We start from the raw sequence: 18,666 nt of genomic DNA, 5'->3' as shown, positions 1-18,666 counted from the left end.
GAACCGATAAGTGCATAACTGCAGAATGACTATTGATTCCAGATGATGGTTTCAAGCTTACACAGGTTGCATTTGTGCGTTTGCAAGAATTATTACTTGTGTACTTCAGTGTTAATTTTATTTTTATATTTTGAGAACAAAAAAAAAAGGCAGTTGAAATTTACGGTTGTGTCTGCCGAAGTCTTCAACTTGTACTTGCAATTTTCGCGTTTTTTTCCCCTTGCAGTTGACTAACGTAAAAGTTTGGGCTAGTTGGTATTTCATGATTAAAACTTAAAACAAAGTGTCCGTGTTCTTGCGCTGTTTTAATTCTTAATTATAATATACATGTACTAACTACTTTCGCTACACGTATAACTCGTTTCATCCAGGCGGCCTACATGCTTGTCTTGCACCATTTGGTGATTCGGAACGTGTTTACTCGGTGCACCAACTTAGTCAGTAAAAGTGTATGTCTGTCTTGTGTGAGCAAAGAGCAAAAACGGCACGAATCTCGTGTTAGTGCCAACTGCGCTGTGCACGTTGCGCTTGCATGTCCGCCACGATGAGACTTTGAAGAACGTAGTTCTTTCGAAATCTGTGATGTGGCAACTTCATCGTTGTTTTGTGCGAAACCGGATGTCCATACAAGGTTACAGGTATAAAGTAACGTAGGATATATAGACCGTTTTTTTTTTTTTTCGTGGCGGCTGCCACGTTAAATTCTGACGCAGCTAAGTTGGGGAAAAACAGAAAATCACTTTATCCGCCAACTGGAAGGCGCTAAAATTCTAGGGGCTCGTGCAGATAGTTCTACTTCGTTTCTTGGCCATACTTTTTTTATAGCGGTTATGATCACACTATTTACTTTAGTTTTTCGTTACCCCACCCAACTACGTCATACTTCAAGATGATGGTTGCCGTAACACGAAAACGGTCTATAGGTAGACTTGCTCTGATACGGTAAACAACCGAATCAAAAGAGACAAGGCGATACAAAGCGCTATTCATTCGAAGGCATGGATGTCAATAGCAAGATATGCTTTGAAGGTGGGCTGAGAGAAACGAATGAGGAACGATGAGGGCGGAAAGTTTTTGGCTATTTTGTATAGATGAGGAGTGTCGACACAAGATGGAGACGGCGAACTATAAAACTCAAATAGAAATTTCTGGGAGATAGTTGGGACGTAGGCAAGGAGATAACAGTTAAGAAGAGAGGAAAAACAACAAAGAAGGAATGTGGGATGTGGGCATGCGAGTTAAGTCAGCTTTGAAGGCATGTCGATAATTCAAAATTATTATCGCCGAAGCAACCACATTCGGCAATGCTTTGGCTACAATGCGAACAATTCTCTCTGGAATGGTCACATAGACGACAATTCCAGAGAGAGCTATTGCTGTTTGAGACCAGAAAGAGAGTGTTGCAAGCTTAGATGTACAGAGATAACTATCAAAGTACATAGATATGTAGAGCCTGTGGAGGTAAGCAGAAGACGGCTAAACACCAAACTCCGTTGTAATGGGCTTTACCCCGCACCCCGCTGTGACAGAAGGTGAGACTGAGTTGTTAAATAAATTGCTGCTTTAAGAATGGAAAAAAAAAATACTCAGGGAACGTGGAGATAATAAAGCAGACATTATCTGGCTAGTAGCGTAGATCGAGGGAAGGAGAAATTTTCCTCTTTTTCTTTCCATCTAATAGGCGGAAGCCGCGTGCACCCAGCTGCATGGAGGCACTTCCGTCACACGGATCGCAATTTTTAAGTATTACCAATCAAATGCTTAACATCACTCTATTGCATGTTAGTCAGAGATTAGCCTTTCCTATTACGAACATTGGCTAGGTGGCGCAAGTTACTGCCGGATTGAAAGGGTTCAGCCGCATGCTTGCATCCGTCCATCCATTCATTTATGCATTCACTGGGAACTGGGGGTTGTTTGAAAATAGGATACCTTTGGTAGATCCATCGAGAACGAATTAAAGCATAAAAATCTGTTTTTGCACATATAGTTACTGTTTCGCCTGTCGTAAACTCTGAGAAAAAAACAAATATCGCCCATCATACGCCGCGCAAAGCGATTCAGATTTGGATGTCGGAGGGAAAGCCGATGTTTCTTGAGCTCCGTAAGTATAGGTTTAGGGTAAGAAATAACTGATCTCAAATGCACATATAAGTACTTTAACTCAGAGAAGAAGACAGTAACGGGCCGTGAGTAGACGGACCTTTTTTCACCGGAGTTTTTGAGATGAAAACGACATGTAGATGAAAGACACATATGTCGTACTTGTTACAGGTGCGACATTCTGATTGTAGCTTTGAATGAAGTGGCGGCTCGTGATCTAGGAATTAAAAAGAAACATATTGCGAGAAAAAAAAAAAAACAACTGGAATACGACATACTCTTTGTACAGAATGTGCTTCATCATGCGTGCTGGTTGTCGTTACTTTTACAAGATTTGGTACCTGGGGAATTTAAGGTATACATGCACGGACGTCGTCTTAAGTGCAGAATCGAACCCACGGTGTTCTCGTCCGAAGTGGACTCACTCACGTGCTGCCTGGTGCTTCCTGGCGGCGCGCTGGCGGTCAGGCGGCTGACGAAGGCAGTGCGGGAAATGTTCCAGCGGACGGTGCAGTAGCTTCCTTCGAGGACCGCCGCGATGCTCAGGCACTGGTCGTACTCTCCGGGGTCCCACGCCCTGCCGCCCAAGAGGCCGCTCGGAAGACGTCCGCTCGCGTCCAGGACTGCACGCGGCGGGAACGATACGCTTGTGAGCTGCGGCGCGTGTTAGGAGGGGAGAAAGCGTGGCCAGCAAAAAGCCCGGACGACTGCGGGCAAGGAAACCCGCTACTTTTGGTGTGTTTCAGCAGGCTAAGCACATACACACGCGCACACACATACACATATAGACACAAACACACAGCAACCATGAAACCAGATGAACGCTGTGCGCAACTTCGTGGACTTTCACCTCGGCCACGCGTTGTTCATCTACTCTTGGGCTGGACCTTCGTGTAAGTAAGGCCAACAATACCAGTATAGGTAGCAAGGCCAATGCGCTGGATTTTCTGAGTCAGCTTCCTCGTTCAAATGCGTGGATTGGGCACGAGCTGTGCGTCTGCATGCGACTTGGATTCGTGTTCTGTTAGTGCTTCACTGACCGAACACGAGTTCCAGAGAAACGCGCCGAGGAACAGAACTCATCTACTTATTCAGTTTTGATTGAAACGCCAAACATAAGGCAACAAGAAGTTTGTGACAAGTGCCATATTTTTTTAAATAAAAATCACCGTTGCAGTAGCTTAATTTGAAACATCTGCTGATCGATAAAACTGAAAGCTTGACTCTGCGTGAATGATAATTTTAGATATCAAGCCCATGTAAACCAAAAAGCATGCTACTAAAATATCGTTAAATAGAGCAATTTTGTGTACGCGATATATTGTATGCAAAATTGTTTGAACCGTCTGACAACACCTTGTGCGCTGCCATCTTTGTTCCGTCCAGATCCCTCTGCTGTTAATTGTCAATTTCGTAACGTTGTCGGTAACATTCGAGGCCTAATGTTCACCGACATCGACCCTCACCCACACCTGCGAGCTAAAGGTTAGTATTGTTTTACGCTTTTCTTGCGTATATGAACGTGCTCGTCGCCCCGCCGATTGCTGGTTTCTCGCCGCAACCAACATGGCGGACGTACACTCTAGCTTGAAATTTATCCCCGAGTGCCAGCAAAGGCACGGGCGTGGACTCCTGGTCTTCAAAAGCGCTTTCTCTGCACGAGTGCTTGTGCTAGCGAACGATTCTTCAGAAGTACGCTTTTGCGCGCTGGCCTTCGCCAGTGCCGAAGCCAACTGGTGAGACCGAGCATGTTCTTCGGCGCTCCACCAGATGGCACTGTGCATTTCCGATATGGTCTATTGAATGATATTTTGTTTTTAATTTTTTAAAGATGCTAATAAACAATTAAATTGTTCATGAAGACAATACAGAACTAAATTGAATTATTCTAAATACAAATACAACTTAACTCGTTAAGTTTATTCCGGAACTTTCATTCACGTATTACTTAAGTTCGGGTAATTTTAATTGAAACGGTTTTTTCCTTACGGTCACCTCAAACTGTTGAAGACCTATGTACAGGGAGAACATAAACGACGGATTTGTAAACATTAAAACTAAAGTGATCTTTTTTCCAATGAAGTAATGCATTATCGCTATACCACCATTTTTGTTTTATCTAATCAAAATAAATAGGTTTATATGATGCACTCAGACATTGTGGCTTATCATGAGGTACGCAGACATCAAGACGTCGTAGCCTAACATTCGTTCGTAATACCCACAGTTTTATTTTTAAAATAGTGCTGCAAGTGAAACAGTAACATCCATCAGGAGCATATATATCCTTAATCTCCAGCATTTATATTCTTAGTACTCCGCGCGTGCGCGTGGACCATCCCGCCCTGGAGATGTTTTTTCTAAGTACACAGCGGCGATGTGGCAAAGCGAGAGTCGCAGGATCGCGGTGTTTGCTTCGTGGATGTCGCGGCTTTTTCGCAGTGCGTCAGTGGCAGGCAAGAAGCGCACTCGACGGAGCTAACTAAACCCGCTGCGACCGCAACTTCGCCAATACACCGAAAATCGCTAAAATAGTGCAATTAATTTCAAAGTCAACATAAAATATCTTATTAAAAACTGACCATTTACAAATATTTGTTTCATTCATACCGTACAGCGCTGCCGAGGCTAGTAGCCGGAGTGCGTGGCTTTATCTACGCATGAAGGTTCTATAGCTTTATCTAGCTTCTCGTTTCCAAAAGTCAGTGCCCCTGCAAATGAATCAACATATATATCCACGCTCGTGTTTCTGTTACCTTGACAGCGTTGTACGCAATGGATACAATGAAAATCTCTTCCCCGTCTCTTTCATACTTTTGTGAAAAATAAAGATAAGAGTATTTACATGGAGGCTTAGTAGAGTGTTTAACAAACACACCAAGTTTCACAAATTTCAGACTGCGGGCATTAAAAAAAAAAAAAGGATTTCACAATGCTTAACGACCTTAATGTTTTGACCAGGTAACTATGACCCACCCCACGCCCTTGCTTACATGTTTCGTGTTTCTCTATTTGAGCTTACTTGAGCACTGTTTCCTTTCGTAGATCTCGCGCATCGGTTTTCAGCGAACAGGGAAGTGGAGAAGGTTGCAAAGTGAGAGACGCTGTCTGGTGTCGTCTCATATATTTTCAAAAATGACTATCGTTTCCTTATGAGTGGAACTATGGGCTGAGCCGAGAGGTCTGCGATTAGAAACATAGTATCCGTGCAACCAACGCCTTGTTTAAAGAAAACTTAGAAAGTCGCATGTAATATGATCTCGCTCTGTTTAGTCTTCAGGCATTTCATTCTTTACCTGACATGACCCTTCTCAGAAGGAACAAATCACTGAATGATTTCTGGGGCTTCGAATTTGGACAGATTTGAGTGTTTTAAAAGGCTAGGCTCGATGACTCACTCTCACCACTTGCAGATTAAGAAACGCCAAGCGTGGTTAGTCACGAGCACCTTAATAATAATGTTCCGCGACCAACGAGCTTGCGATATTCGCTGGTAACACCGAAGAACTAATTTCAATGCAAGAAGCGCGAACATGTTAAACTTTGCGGTTCTTATTTAAGTTTTCGGCCACTATAGGCGATATAAGCACGTACTTATGCTAACGAAAAGAGTTAATCCCATTGGTCAAATTTACGTTGAAACAACAGAAACTCAAATGGCGTCTGGCGCGTCACACCTGGGGAGGGCTAAATTAACCAGAGTAGTACAGTCACCAGCGAGGGGTCATAACCGTAGTACTATAGCCCGCCGCCGGTGCAATGTCCGCCACTGTTGAGAACGGCAAGAAGGGGGATGAACCCAGGACCCCTACGTTCCACAGCACAGCTAAAGAAACTCAGGGCCTGGCTTATTATACGTTCACGAATCGTGCTTCGGAATTCATTCACGACATTTTCGTTAGCTAATGCTGCAATTTCATTGGCTGCGGGGTGACAACAAAATGCTCGGAACTCGTTCCACCCTGCGTTTATGAACTTGACAGTGAATAGCCTTAAACGAATCTCGTCTTCTGTACACGAGTAATTCACGTGCGCTGGACACGGGGGCTATCGATATGGGTCCCGAAAACTCGTGGGCATTGACGCATCTACAAGGTGCACCTGTACTCACAATTGAGGGCCCAGTGTCGATACCGGCGGACTCCGGCGTACAAGAGGAGGAGACTCGAGGCACACTGCGTCGATATCGCGTCGTCGGCGACCAGCTCTTGAACCGCGGGCCAGAGTCTTCGAGCGAATGTTCGGACAGCGCCAGAAAAATACTTTCCGGGGTCGTCCCAGTCGCTCGCTCCCGAGCTGAGGTCGAGCGACCTCTCGATCCTTCTCCGGTGGTCCCGTCCAGGTCTTCGACCAGAGGTCGGCGGGTTCTCGAGGTTTACGACCGGCACATACCTCGCGCCAAGCAGTGACTCCGTGAAAACCGCGCCGCTGTCGCTCGGGAACCTCGGAGTGTTGACACCCGGACGACTGGAATTCCGCGGTTCTGGTCGAACGGTTCTCAAGCCCCGAAGATTGTCGATCCCTGGGTTCGGACTCGGGACCACTGGCGTCCTCGTCGAGAACTCGTCCGCTTGTACTCCAGCGCGTGCGACGCACAAAACGGCGGCGATCAGGAGCAGTCGTCGAAGCCAGGGCGATCGGGACGTCGTGGCGAGCAGCATGTTGCCGGTACGCACACCGCGCGGCTCGGAGGCACGCGGGAGTTTGTCGGCCGCCGCAGGCACGCTTCAAGGCTGACATCACCCGGCGAGGAAGTTTTGCGCCCATCAATTCGACGATGGCGACGTCGTCGCGCTCGCAAGGTCGATGAGACCAGAGTTTCAAGGATGCTTCCCCCCGCGTGACACAACTTCGATCGGAGGCCTCGAGGGCACCTGACCGCGACGGAATGATTGCCGTTCGGATTCTGGACAGATCGGCCCATCTGTTTCTCACCAACAACCACCCTTGTCGTTAAAAAAAAAAAAAAAGGAAAAACAAATCCGGAGCGTTTCTTCTTTTTTGCAGCGCACTTAGAAGGGCATTCGCTTCCTCCAAGAGAATGTAGCGATTGTTCTTCCAAATTGGCACATTCTCTTCTCCCCTTTTCTCTGTCCCTTCTACTTTGAAATTCCCAGTTCATGCCCGGAGTCTTGGATTAAGTTGCAGCATGACAAACATCCACCCGCTCACCTGTACTCTTACCGTTTTTTCTCCCAAGTGCTTTACGGGGGATCCCTCTTCTTGCTGCGTGATTGGGTCTTCGACATTCTTATCGGCTTATTCTGCAATCTCATTGGCCACGGAGCGATAATTGAATGCACGGGACGACTCACCACGGCCTGCTTTGTTTAAAGGGACACTGACACCCCCCCTCCCCCCCCATTTTTTTTTTGCCAGGCGATTTATTATTGTGTCAGAAGACTACCAAATCAATATTTTGCTGCAGTGTCACGTACATTTTTAATAAAGTAAAAAAACGCAACTGCTCGAAACGGAAAGTGAACTGGGGAGGAAGAAGAAGTATAGAGGAGGAGAGAAATGGCGGAAGTCACGTGGTCGTGATACTTTTTTCCCCCCAAACAACGCGTTTGCAGGCTTGTAGAAGCCACAAAAAATGGGTATCACATTTCTTTTATATTTGTAATATTGTGTGCGTGCCTTCAATGGCCCACGACTTTGATTAAATTTGGTTGTTGTGTCTAAACCTTAGAAAACGGCCCGTGACCACGGAAAAGAGAGTGAGCGCGACTCAAACCGGAAAGTTCTTGATCGGCGGTTTTTGGGGCGGAAAGAAACCGAATTTCGAGCCGAAAATTGTTTCCTGCGTAATTGGGCTCTCACGTGTAATGTACAAATAAAAACATTGGCGAGCATAAATACCCTGTCAGTGTCCCTTTAAGCCGTCTTTGACTATAAGTTGTTTGCTCACCGGTGGCGCATCGGAGAAATACGTGTGTATGCGAGGTCGTCCGACGAATATCGGACTGGAAATCTTCCTATTTCTATATGCGTCGGTTATTAACCTCGTAGCACCCGATCGGCTTACAAAATCGGACGTGAAGAAATGTCAGACTTTCAGTTCAAAGTTTTTCAGACAGAGTAAATCCGGCATTTATATCATTCTGTCAGAAACTTTCCCCTGCGGGTGCGAATCGGGGTTTTTAAGCTACGGCCGTGTATTGGGCGTAAATGTAGATATCTGGTTCACTCTAAAAATCGCGAACATGTCGGGTGAGCACGGCGTTTGTGGTCACACGCCGTAAGTTATCGTGCAGACAGTTGAAATAAACAATCCCGTCCGACAACATCAATCCAGGGAGTGTCCAAAATCAGGGAACTGCGACGTGATCGCTCCGAGGTATATATAGCGAAGCTGGATTGAAAGATTCTTTCAATGAACACATTCTAGTGGCCCAGTCGCTTCATAACTATCGGTACTTATTCAGGCTATTCATACTGCGACCTGACCAAGTATCCAGTCCGTATTTGCTTTGTTTTGTTTGCGTTTTTTTAGGCGGTCGATGAAATTTAACAGAATCATAAATTCTAAAATCCTCCCAGTTTTTTTACTCGCCTCATCGCGCGATATGAGGAAATCGGTATATGAAAGGCCACATCTGCGTTAGAATAAGATCGACTGCGGTGCAAACGCGCTTGTGGCCACCTACGCCGAGAAACGGCGCTCTGGCGCCATCTATCAGGTAGTCTTGAACCCATTCGATCCGTGTAAAACTCTAGACTGAAGGGTTTTGCGTTACTTGCCAGCTAAAATGTGAGTGATATTTATGCAAAGCTCCTGCTATTTATAGCCACAGTCACAATTATTTGAAGGTTCAAGTTCCTGGTGAAAGAGTATTGCGAAACAGTTTAATATCGGAAGTGTTTCAGGGCTACCCGACAGGTGGCGCTAGTAGGACAGAGTGAATATAGATTTCACATTTAAATATTCTAAGCTTAAATGGTAAAACAAAATGACTAGGTGGCGTAAGCTACCGCCCGATCCAAAGGGCTCAGCCGTATTCATCCATCCATCCATCCATGCGCGCTCATCCCCCTAGCGCCGTCTTTCCTGCACGGCATGGTGAGCCTGCTCCTCACGTGACTGAATTTGGCGAATAGAAGCGCCGCGCGTTTGAGGCGCGCGGCGCGCTCAAAATTTTGAGCGCGCTTCAAACGCGCGTTTGAGGCGCGCAACGCAACGTCTACTTTCCTGCAAAGCATTTGAGTCTGCTCCAAGTAGCGTACAGAAAAGCCACCGATACGGCCGTTTCACCGAAGTTGCAAGGGCTTCAGCGTACGTTCCCCTGCTTTTGCCTCCTCCTCCTCCTTTCCTGTTTTCTTAAAAAGAAGGAGTAAGAGCGCGCCGGCGAATGCGCGGCGCCGCTATTCGCTGAATTCAGTAACTTGAGGAGCAGAATCCCGTGCCGTGCAGGAAAGCCGGCGCTACGGGGATGAACGCAAAACTCTGACTCTACTCTCGTCGCAAGCGGTTACAGTCGTTTCCACACGCACTCGGCCTATTGAAACACCCATGTGAGACTCAGCCTTCGCACTCAAAACGCAGATGTCTGAACCACATTTAACCCTCGGTTGTCTGGCAAACTCGTCGGCGCCGGTTGTCGTCGGCGGCTGCCGTTCGCCTCCCATGGCTGCTCCTTTGCGGAATGTTGGCAGAAAACAGAGGTATACATGTCTACACGACACATACTGTGCCCTCGAGGAAGGCCAATGAAAAAAAGATAAAAACATTAACTTTCCCTTTACTTATAAGTCGCCACCCATGGAACATCCTAGGCCGTAATTTTTTTCTAAAACAATTGTGTCGTTCACTGTCCTCAGACCCTTTTGCCTTGAACCAAACGCAAGCTAGCGTTTAGAGAGATCAGGCTGGAGCCCTTGATAATTGAGTACCCATTAAAGTTAATCGAGTACTTCTTTTTACGACTCTTCGTTTTACCGCGTCCCTGGCATAGATGATCAGGGTAAGTTGATGGTTGTTCTGTGTGTCTAAGCTGATATCTAACAAAGATTTAAATGTACAAACCCTCTTAAAATTAACCATTTTGTGGCAATTTTTATATAATTTATTATTGTTCGGTTTGTCTTGGCACTGCAGTGCTTGTCTATGCTGTTTATTTCCCTAAGACGAATATCGTCCTCAGGTCGCATAGAAACAACCTATTTCTATTTCTTATGAAAGCGAAAGGTTGGTGATGATTTTCAACGGCTTTCAGTAAAAAGGGAAACCCTAATATGTCAACAACTTGTGCACTCTAAAAAAAAAAAAAAAAAAAAGACGTGTGTTTACTTTTCTGCACAACACCCTGAGAACCAATCACCGCACCTTACGGAGGCAGCTCAGGGAATGAGAATGCCGAAACATATGTTTAGACCAAAAAACCCAGTCTGAGTTGCGACATTAAGCAATGCAAAACGTCACGCTTATAATATCAGAACTCAGACTACATATTTTTGGTCTAAGCATACGTTTCGGCATCGTCATTCGCTGAGCTGCATCCGTAAGCTGCTGCGATTGGCTGCCCGAGTGTTGTGCGGGAAAGTAGGTGCACAGGCATTTTTTTTTAGTGTGTGGCGCTCACTTGTATTTATGTCCCCATCTTGGTACTTCACCTTCGAAGCATCGGGCTCACCATGCTGGGCTTGCTAGATCTTTGTATTGCAAATTTCGGCCTAAGTAAACCCTCTGCATCTTCAAAAATAGAAGCTCGAGGCGATCGGCATCCTTAATTCTGTGGTCTGAATCATATAAATTATGTGCAACGCTACGGAAACGTTTTTGTCACGCTCAGTATTACGACCGGTTGCCTTCAAACAACTATAAGCAGCGTCTTTCTAATCTGTAGTCCGCTTCACTTTAAAATATACTTCGGCGAGAGCTACAAGACTCGAACCCACAGCGTTGGCACACGCGAGACGTCGTGCACCTGGGGCATGCCCTTGAGCAAAGGCGCTCGCTCTTGTAGCCTTCGCAAAGTTAAAGAAAAAAGTGTTAGGTACGGTTTGACGAACCTCTCGGATCAGTTCGTTCGCCTGGCGCCCTATCAGCGAGGCGCCTAGGTGCACTTTTTTCCCGTACCTTTCATTATCTATAGAGGCGTCTTGTGACACCGTACAACGTGCCTTGCAAAGCTAGTGAAATACTCCGTTTTCATCAAAATATACTCAATCACTGAAATGAGAAGGAAAGGGAAATCTTTCAGTTGTTCCACTTCCCAGCGCGAACTTGCAGATATCTTCAATAATACTTTGGTGACAAGTGAGTTTCGAGACGCAGACAAAGAACGAAGGAAGGCAACGTGCGCGTGCTGGAGGCCAGGCACCAAAAAAAAACAAAAAAACGCCCTACGCTCTTTTTTTCTTTTCTTCTGTAGCTCTATTATGTTAGAAAATAAATAGAAAAAAAAAGTTTGCCCAAATAGTCACTGATTGGATTTTTAAACCTGTTAATAGAGGCATTCGCTTTCATACCTGTCCGTATTTTTTACTGGGATGATAAAGCAGCATATTAATCTTTCCAGTGTGTGCTATTATACAGGGTGATCCAAGGAGACGCCAGGCTCTTTAAATCGACCGCAAAATTCGGGTTCTTAACCTATCGCGCTACGACTTTGTGCAGCGTTGCCCACAGATGGTGCATTGTTCTTCTGTTGTAAAATTTGCAAAGAGCGAACTTACCTGAGAAAAAAGTAAAGAAAGAAAAAGTCTTAGCTCCTATGAAAATGTAGCGAAGCCACCGGTCTTCAAACAACACGCCGCCGTTTTGCACGGGACACAAGAGATAGCGCAAGCGGTCGCGACGCCAACTGCCGCCAACGAACGGCGCCGTGTGCTCGTTCGTTGGCGGCGTTCGTTGCGCCATCTCTTGTCTCCCGTGCGAAACGGCGCCGTGTTGTTTGAAGACCGGTGGCGTCGCTGCGTTTCCATAGGAGCTAAGCCTTTTTCTTTCTCTACTTTTCCCTCAGGTAAACTCGCTCTTTGCAAATTTTAGAAAAAAAAAAAAAAAAAACACCATTTGGGGGCAACGCTGCACAAAGTCGTAGCGCGATAGGTTAAGAAACCGAATTTTGCGGTCGATTGAAAGAACCTGGCCTCTCCTTGGAATCACCCTGTAGTAATAAAATATTCAGTAAGCACAATGTGAGCGGAAGGTAATTATGCGTAGTTTTGTTTCTTGGTTTTAATTATTTTCAACCAGAAAAACCACTCAATGGAGAGAATGACACAACCGTCTTTGTAACTGTGAACAGGTTGCTTTTCATTTTTTTATTTCAGTCGTAACAACCACACCACAAACAGTAACGAAAGTATAACTACATGAATCCGGGCTACGTAAAGCATGTTCAGATTCGGACGACATAAAAACTTGACAACAAGTCCAGAAGAAGACACTTCAAAGAAAGTAAATTGACGAATTGCACTCGCAGTGATATGTCGACTCTGCATTGGCTGTCATTCATTAAAAAAAAAGTCAGTCATACAACATTTACATCCAGCAACGCTTCCTCAATTGTCTCAACAGTTCGCATGTGTACCGCCTCTGTTGGTTTTCGCTCGGGGACCATCAATAGGCGTCGCATTCATAAAGCTAGGGCACCTCACTAACACCATAATAATTCAATGTATCGCCTACATTCGCAGTTGGCACTGATGTCTACACTCATCGTGAGACAATTGATTGTCCCGGCCTAATCACTACTCTGGTTACGCCATGAAAGACGGGCGCTTGGTAAGCCGCCGACGCTATCAGGGGCTGAGGAGGGGAGGGTGGGCCCACTGCCTTCCTGACCACCTGGACCGGCTGAAATCGCGCTCTTCCGTTCGGAAATCCCGGGCCGTTGGCAGAGGCGACGGACGGCCGCAGCGCTGGACCGCCCGCAGACTGCCTCTGTGGCACGTCGTAGAAAGTCAGGGGCTGCTCGTGAAAGGAGGGTGTCACTCTGTGTCCGGCGGGCCTCTGGTGGAACTGAATCGGGACCGCCCGTACTTCGACGATCGCTTGCTGTGGCCGTCTCCTGAACGGCGGAAATCTGGATTGAGCCGAACCCGCTGGCTGAAGTCCCTGTCTTGCCGAAACGGCCCTAGCTTGAGGAGCGAAAGGTGCGATATTGAAGACGCGCTGTTGCGGAGCGCGCAGCTGTCCCCCCGGGCCGATGACCGTCACGTGCAAATCTTGGAGCCTCTGAGCGGGTTGCGACCGGCGTGACCCGACAGGTGCCACTCTGTACACGGTTCGTCCCGGTGCGGACGGGAAGGAGCGCTGACCGTTGGGAATCGGCTGCACCGTTTGTCGGAATCCCCCCTGAACGGGTCGCGATCCTCGAGGAACAAACGAGGTCACTTTGAACACCTTGCCGCCTTGAGAATACGTCTGTCTGTCTGGAACGAAAGACGTGGCCGTATACGCGGGACTTCCAGGCACGGTGGCAGACACGCTTGGAACAAACGACTTGACCTTGTACAGTCCTTCACGTTTCTGGTCGCTTGACTCGGAACGCGGAACGTACGACCCGAACTGGTACGGCGAAGACAAGTCTGGGTTTAGTATGATCGTGGTTACTGGGCCCTTGTATCCCGGCGCTAGCGAAAAGTGTGGAGAAAAGCCCGGATTGTACGACGGCGGAGCGAACACCTGCTGGTTTGCTTGAGGCCCGGAGTTGGAAGGCGGCGATGGCTGTTGAGGCCGGACACGATTCTGCAGCCCCTTGTCGCCACCAGGAGCATTCTCATTTGCTGCGGCCTCTTGAGAAAGAATGTGCGGAAGAAGGACCTCAGCAGGTACCTTCTGCTTCGTTGTGTAGGAAACTTGACCCTGTGGGAATGTGGGCTTATTTGGGTTGACGTAGTCGTGTCTGAAGCTGACGAAATAAGGTGGTGCCGCCAGGGGTTGTTGTTGGCCCTTGGGGTTTTGCGATGGTGGCGAGAAGAAGATGCGAGTGTGAGGCTGACTGCCCTGGGAGTTCGTGAAAGCCGACCCCTGCGGCTGGCCCGAGGTTGCCAACTGAGCTACTTCTGGCGTTATGCTGGTTGGAGGTGGCGTGGGTGAGATAGTATGTTGCGGAAGTTGGTTGGGGAAGAACCTGGTCGCGTACGGACTTTGTAGCTTAAGAACGGTTGGTTTCGACGGTGTGTGCACTGAGAGTAAAGAATCCCCCAGCACCGTAGTGTAAGGAGCTGCCCCAACGGTAGCACCAGGTGCAGTGCCCAGAGGTGTTTTCTGGTGTTGGCTGTTGAATTGCTGACTGGCTTCCAGAGGCGTAGGGAGCAAGCCTGCACTAGAAACTAATTGCGCATTGTTTTGGCCAAGGGAAGCAGTCGTCGGGTTGGGCTGAACAGCACTAGGTTTAAGATTTTCTTCAGGAGGATTGGTCCCAGCAGGTTGTCCTAAGGGTCTAGGTTGGTCAGGAAGGTGTGTGCTCTGTGTGGTGCCACCATTACTCGCGGAAACCAAACCGTGATACAAAAGGCTCATGACAGGAATATTTGGACTTTCCGGACCACTGGAGGTTGTTCCTGAATTTTCGACTGTAGAAACCTGGTGTGATGTCTGGTCGTTCGAAGTTGTCGATGTTGGGGTACGTCCCTTCTCCGTGGAACCTTCCTGCGATGATACTGGAACGCTTGACGGCTCAGTTGCATACGTGACAAATGAAACTTTGGAGGTATCTGTTGGGGTACCCTCTGGTGAGCTTGTACTAGAGATTGTAGCGGGACTGTCATTTGATGTGCTAGATACATCGACCTTGGGTCTCGCGTCGTCCTTAAGCTCTGTCTTAATTGGTTCACTATCCTGAGTTGAATGAGGACCGTCGAAATTGATCTTCGTAACGACAACGGTGGAAATTGTGGCGGGTGTCTTCTCACCAGCCTGCCCATTTGGATTTTGCGGTTCTCCTGCAGCTGCATTTAGCAATGGTCCTGGTGTTTGTTTAGAGCTGCCTGGCTGTACTTCATTCTGCGGTATACTAATAACGGTATTCACACCTGAAATGCCTGGGGTTTCCGCCGGGCTGTTTTCAAATGAAGCCTCCGATGCTTTATTAATGACGGGAACAACTTCAATTGGTATTACCTCCGGTGCGATGACCTTGTTGATAGGTGGCACAATAACTTCCTGTCCTGAATTTACCTCAGAAGACGTATTAATAGGCGACGACATTTGTTCGGCTTCGACACTGACAGCAGCGGGAACCTGTAGTTCATCAAGAGCAACGGTAATTGTTCCTTTCTGATGTGTTTCTTTTAGTTCGGTTTGAATGGGATTACGAAGGATATCTGCTGTGGGTGCTGCTAAGGCTGGCTTTGGTTCCACGAGTTGGGGTATCTGGTCGGGTACAACGTTTGGAGGCTGTAGGCTCTTTTGGTCTACAACGGGTGTTGGCCTTGCTGACCCTGAGTTGTCTGGGGCAGGTCCTCCAAGCTGTAGACTCACCCCTCCAGCCGGTGGTACTCCTTGGGAAGCGGCGTTGTCCGGCACAGTACCGGCAGAGTGCAGGGTTGTGTTTTCTTCACGAGGAGGTTGTCCTGTTTCTGCCGCATTGTCGGACAAAGTGGCTGAAGGTCGTTGTGGTGCTTGACCTCCCACCGGTGCTAATGCAGTTGGATCTGAGTTGACTGGATTGGGGTTTGTAGGCTGTCCATCGTGCGACGGTCCTCCTGGAAGTGCATTGTCAGGCAAAAATCCTGCAGGCTGTAGGGTAACTTGTTCTCCAACTGGACGTGATGTTCCTGGCACCGTGATGGGTGATGAAGAGCCCGAAAACTGTTGGCGAACTTTTTCGTTTTCAGGCCCGAGTCCTGACGACCCTGCATTGTCTGGTAAGGTGCCGGCAGGTTGTTGACTTATTTCTCCTCCTAACAGGGGTACTTCTACTTGAACTGTGTTTTCTGGCAAAGTACCTACAGTCTGTTGGGTCCCTTGTCCTTCTATGGGGCGTAATTCTACTTGCAATGCGTTGCCAGGTGAAGCGCCTGGTGGTTGTTGGCGGGCTTGTCCTTCTACCAGCGGTAATACTGATGGGACTGTGCTGCCCAGCGAAGTTCCTGTAGTCTGTACGCTTACTTCAGTTTGTGGCAGCCCTTTTGGAGCTGCGTTTTCTGGCAAAGGTGCAGCAGGCTGCGGAGCCACTTGTTCGCCAATGGGACGGGGTCCTTCTGTCCCTTCATTGGACGGTGAAGTGCCTGATGGATCCGCCTGTTCTTCTACTGCCGATGCTCTTGATGGAACTACGTTATCTGGCAAAGTGCCTGTAGGCTGAAGGCTCGCTTCTTCATGCGGTAGTGGCGTTCCGAAAACTGGACTAACTGGGAAAGTTCCATCAGGTTGTAGGGTTCCTTGCTGTCCAACCGGAGGGGGCCCTGTTGGTACTGCCTCCCCTAGCAAAGTGCCCGAAGGTTGTTGGCGTGAAAGTCCTTCTGTCGGTGGCAATGCTGCTGGATTTGTGTTATCTGGCAACGTGCCTGCAGGCTGTATGCTCACTTCTGCGGCGGAAGGTATTCCTGAAACTACCTTTCCTGGCAAGTTGCCTCCAGAATATGGACTCAACTCTCCAACTGAAGTAAGTCCTGTTGGCACTTCAGTATTTGACAAAATGCTTGTGGGCTGCACACTCGCAAGTCCGCTAGTAGGTTGTCGTCCTACAGGCATTAAGCTTTCTTCTGCCGCTGGTTTTTGTGAGACGCCACTTGGGATGCTTCCGTCGTTTCTACCAACTAATTCCGGATTCTTAACAGCATTCGCAGGAACCACGTTTTCTTCTCCTTTTCCCTGTTCCGAAACCACATCAACCGAAAGCGTTTTTTGACTGGGAGTCACGGCACTCTCAGGGTATGGAGAACTCAAGTCGGAAACGTGCACAACTATAGTGTTTTGCGGTTTCTCACTACTTGCTTTGTCGTTGGTAACTGATGCCTCCAAGGTTTTTTCTGAAGTTACACTGCCATCAACAACGCCTGGCAGAGGTGTATGATGTAACGTACCATCCGAGGAAGAAGCATCATGTCCAGCGCCAGACTCTCCAACTGACTTTTGGCGCTGGGAATAGTGCGTGGTCGTCACACCGGCAGAAATTCCTGATACAGATTTCCCTTCGTCATGTGGTTCGCTTCCGGTCAGGGACACTACTTCGCTTCCGGATTGGGTAGAATCGCCTCGTGAACCGGTGATCTGTACCTGCTCAGTGCCACCGCCTGGCGATAGTTCTCTAAGTTGGCCTTCTTCCACTGATGGTGCACTTGATTCGTGGGCTGTAGCAAACGCGAACGGTGTCGCCGGGAGCACTGGAATAATTGGTTGACCTTGAGCTTGGCCCTGCCCTGGAAGAACTTCCGTCGCTGATTTTGCGTCTGGTGCTTCCTTATGATCCTTCTCGCTAGGGGTAACTGTAGATATTATGGGGGATACCAGAGAAGTTTGATCTCTTTCGTCAAAACCTCCAACTACTGTGGGTGATGCTAATGTCTTTGTAATTTCAGCATTCAGTGTTCCACTTGTGGTGACACCAGTTGACTGGCCTCGGCTAGAGATTCTTTGTCCGTAGTTGCCATCTTCGGACTTAGGTTCATCAATAAAAGCTGAAGAATCACGGAGCAGAGGATTTAGCTCAATGTTGCCGGTTCCAACAAAAGATGACGTGATAACTTGGCCGTCTGTGCTACCAAGCGAATTTTGTTGCAACTGCGGAGTAGGTTGGCCTTGCGCTTCAACTGTAATAGCTGAACCACGATGAACTCCGACCGATAGATTGTCCGGGTGGACAGAAGGCTTGTCCTCGAATCTAAGATTGGGAACGTTCTTCTGAGAATTAACGTCAGTGTTGCCGTTCACACCCTCTCCTTCTTTAGGTTCATTGCCCACAAAAGTGCTAAACATGTTACTAATTACGGTAAGGATGCTCTTTCCCGGTTCCAGTGTCGTGTTACTGGCGTGGCTCTCTGGCTTGTCCTCACCTCCCGCTTCTCTGTCATCTTCTTGACCAGAATCTTCCGCTGTTACTGAAGGCGCTCCGATATCACTCGAGGGCAGCCTCGCTGGACTGGTGTTAACGGTTTCATCTTCAATTTTAAACTCAGTAACGGAAGGCGTACCCTTAGCTAGAGAAAGCTGGCCTATGCCAACCTGTTTTCCTTCCTGGAAGGATAAACTTTCGACGCCATCGTTCCTAGGAGTGGAACCAGATACAACTTTTTCTGTGTCAACAGGCTGTGATGGACTGCCCTCCGTACCGAAATTATTTTCTTTCGGCAAATTCTCATCTCCATGGATTGTTACGTGAATGAAATCCTTGTCAGCGTTTTCCAACTTAATTGTGGGCTCTTCTTTTTTTGCGTTATCACTTCCTTCTTTAAAAGAAAGCTGAAGAGCACCCTCATTCTCTACCTGAACATTTTCACTAGTGCTATGATTGCTCTGAACACTGTCATCCGAAGAAAGCCGACTACTGCTAGAAGTTACGGGAAGGTTAAGATTTTTCTCATGGTTTGAGTCTCTTCCATCGGCTAAAACGACTTTATTACAGTCGTCCGTGGATTTTTCAGTTTTTATGTCATCAGTAGATGTTTGTA

General features: G+C 47.6%; 1 protein-coding gene across 1 annotated transcript; it reads right to left on the bottom strand.

Annotated features, from left to right (window-relative positions):
* Window positions 1–12,673: 12,673 nt before the first annotated feature.
* LOC8028422 (flocculation protein FLO11-like) lies at window positions 12,674–15,642 on the bottom strand. The gene is made up of 2 exons (XM_040222778.3): window positions 15,586–15,642; window positions 12,674–15,427 (listed from the first exon to the last, which is right to left on the bottom strand). Exons 1-2 carry the CDS (start codon window positions 15,640–15,642, stop codon window positions 12,764–12,766), a joined length of 2,721 nt encoding a protein of 906 aa, XP_040078712.2. The 3' UTR covers window positions 12,674–12,763.
* Between the last annotated feature and the right edge of the window lie 3,024 nt (window positions 15,643–18,666).

Source organism: Ixodes scapularis, unplaced genomic scaffold (genome assembly GCF_016920785.2).
Source record: "Ixodes scapularis isolate PalLabHiFi unplaced genomic scaffold, ASM1692078v2 PGA_scaffold1__304_contigs__length_218370807, whole genome shotgun sequence".
NCBI classification, from domain to species: domain Eukaryota; kingdom Metazoa; phylum Arthropoda; class Arachnida; order Ixodida; family Ixodidae; genus Ixodes; species Ixodes scapularis.
The sequence above is the reverse complement of the archived record's forward strand: the minus strand, read 5'-3'. Positions and strand labels throughout refer to the sequence as shown.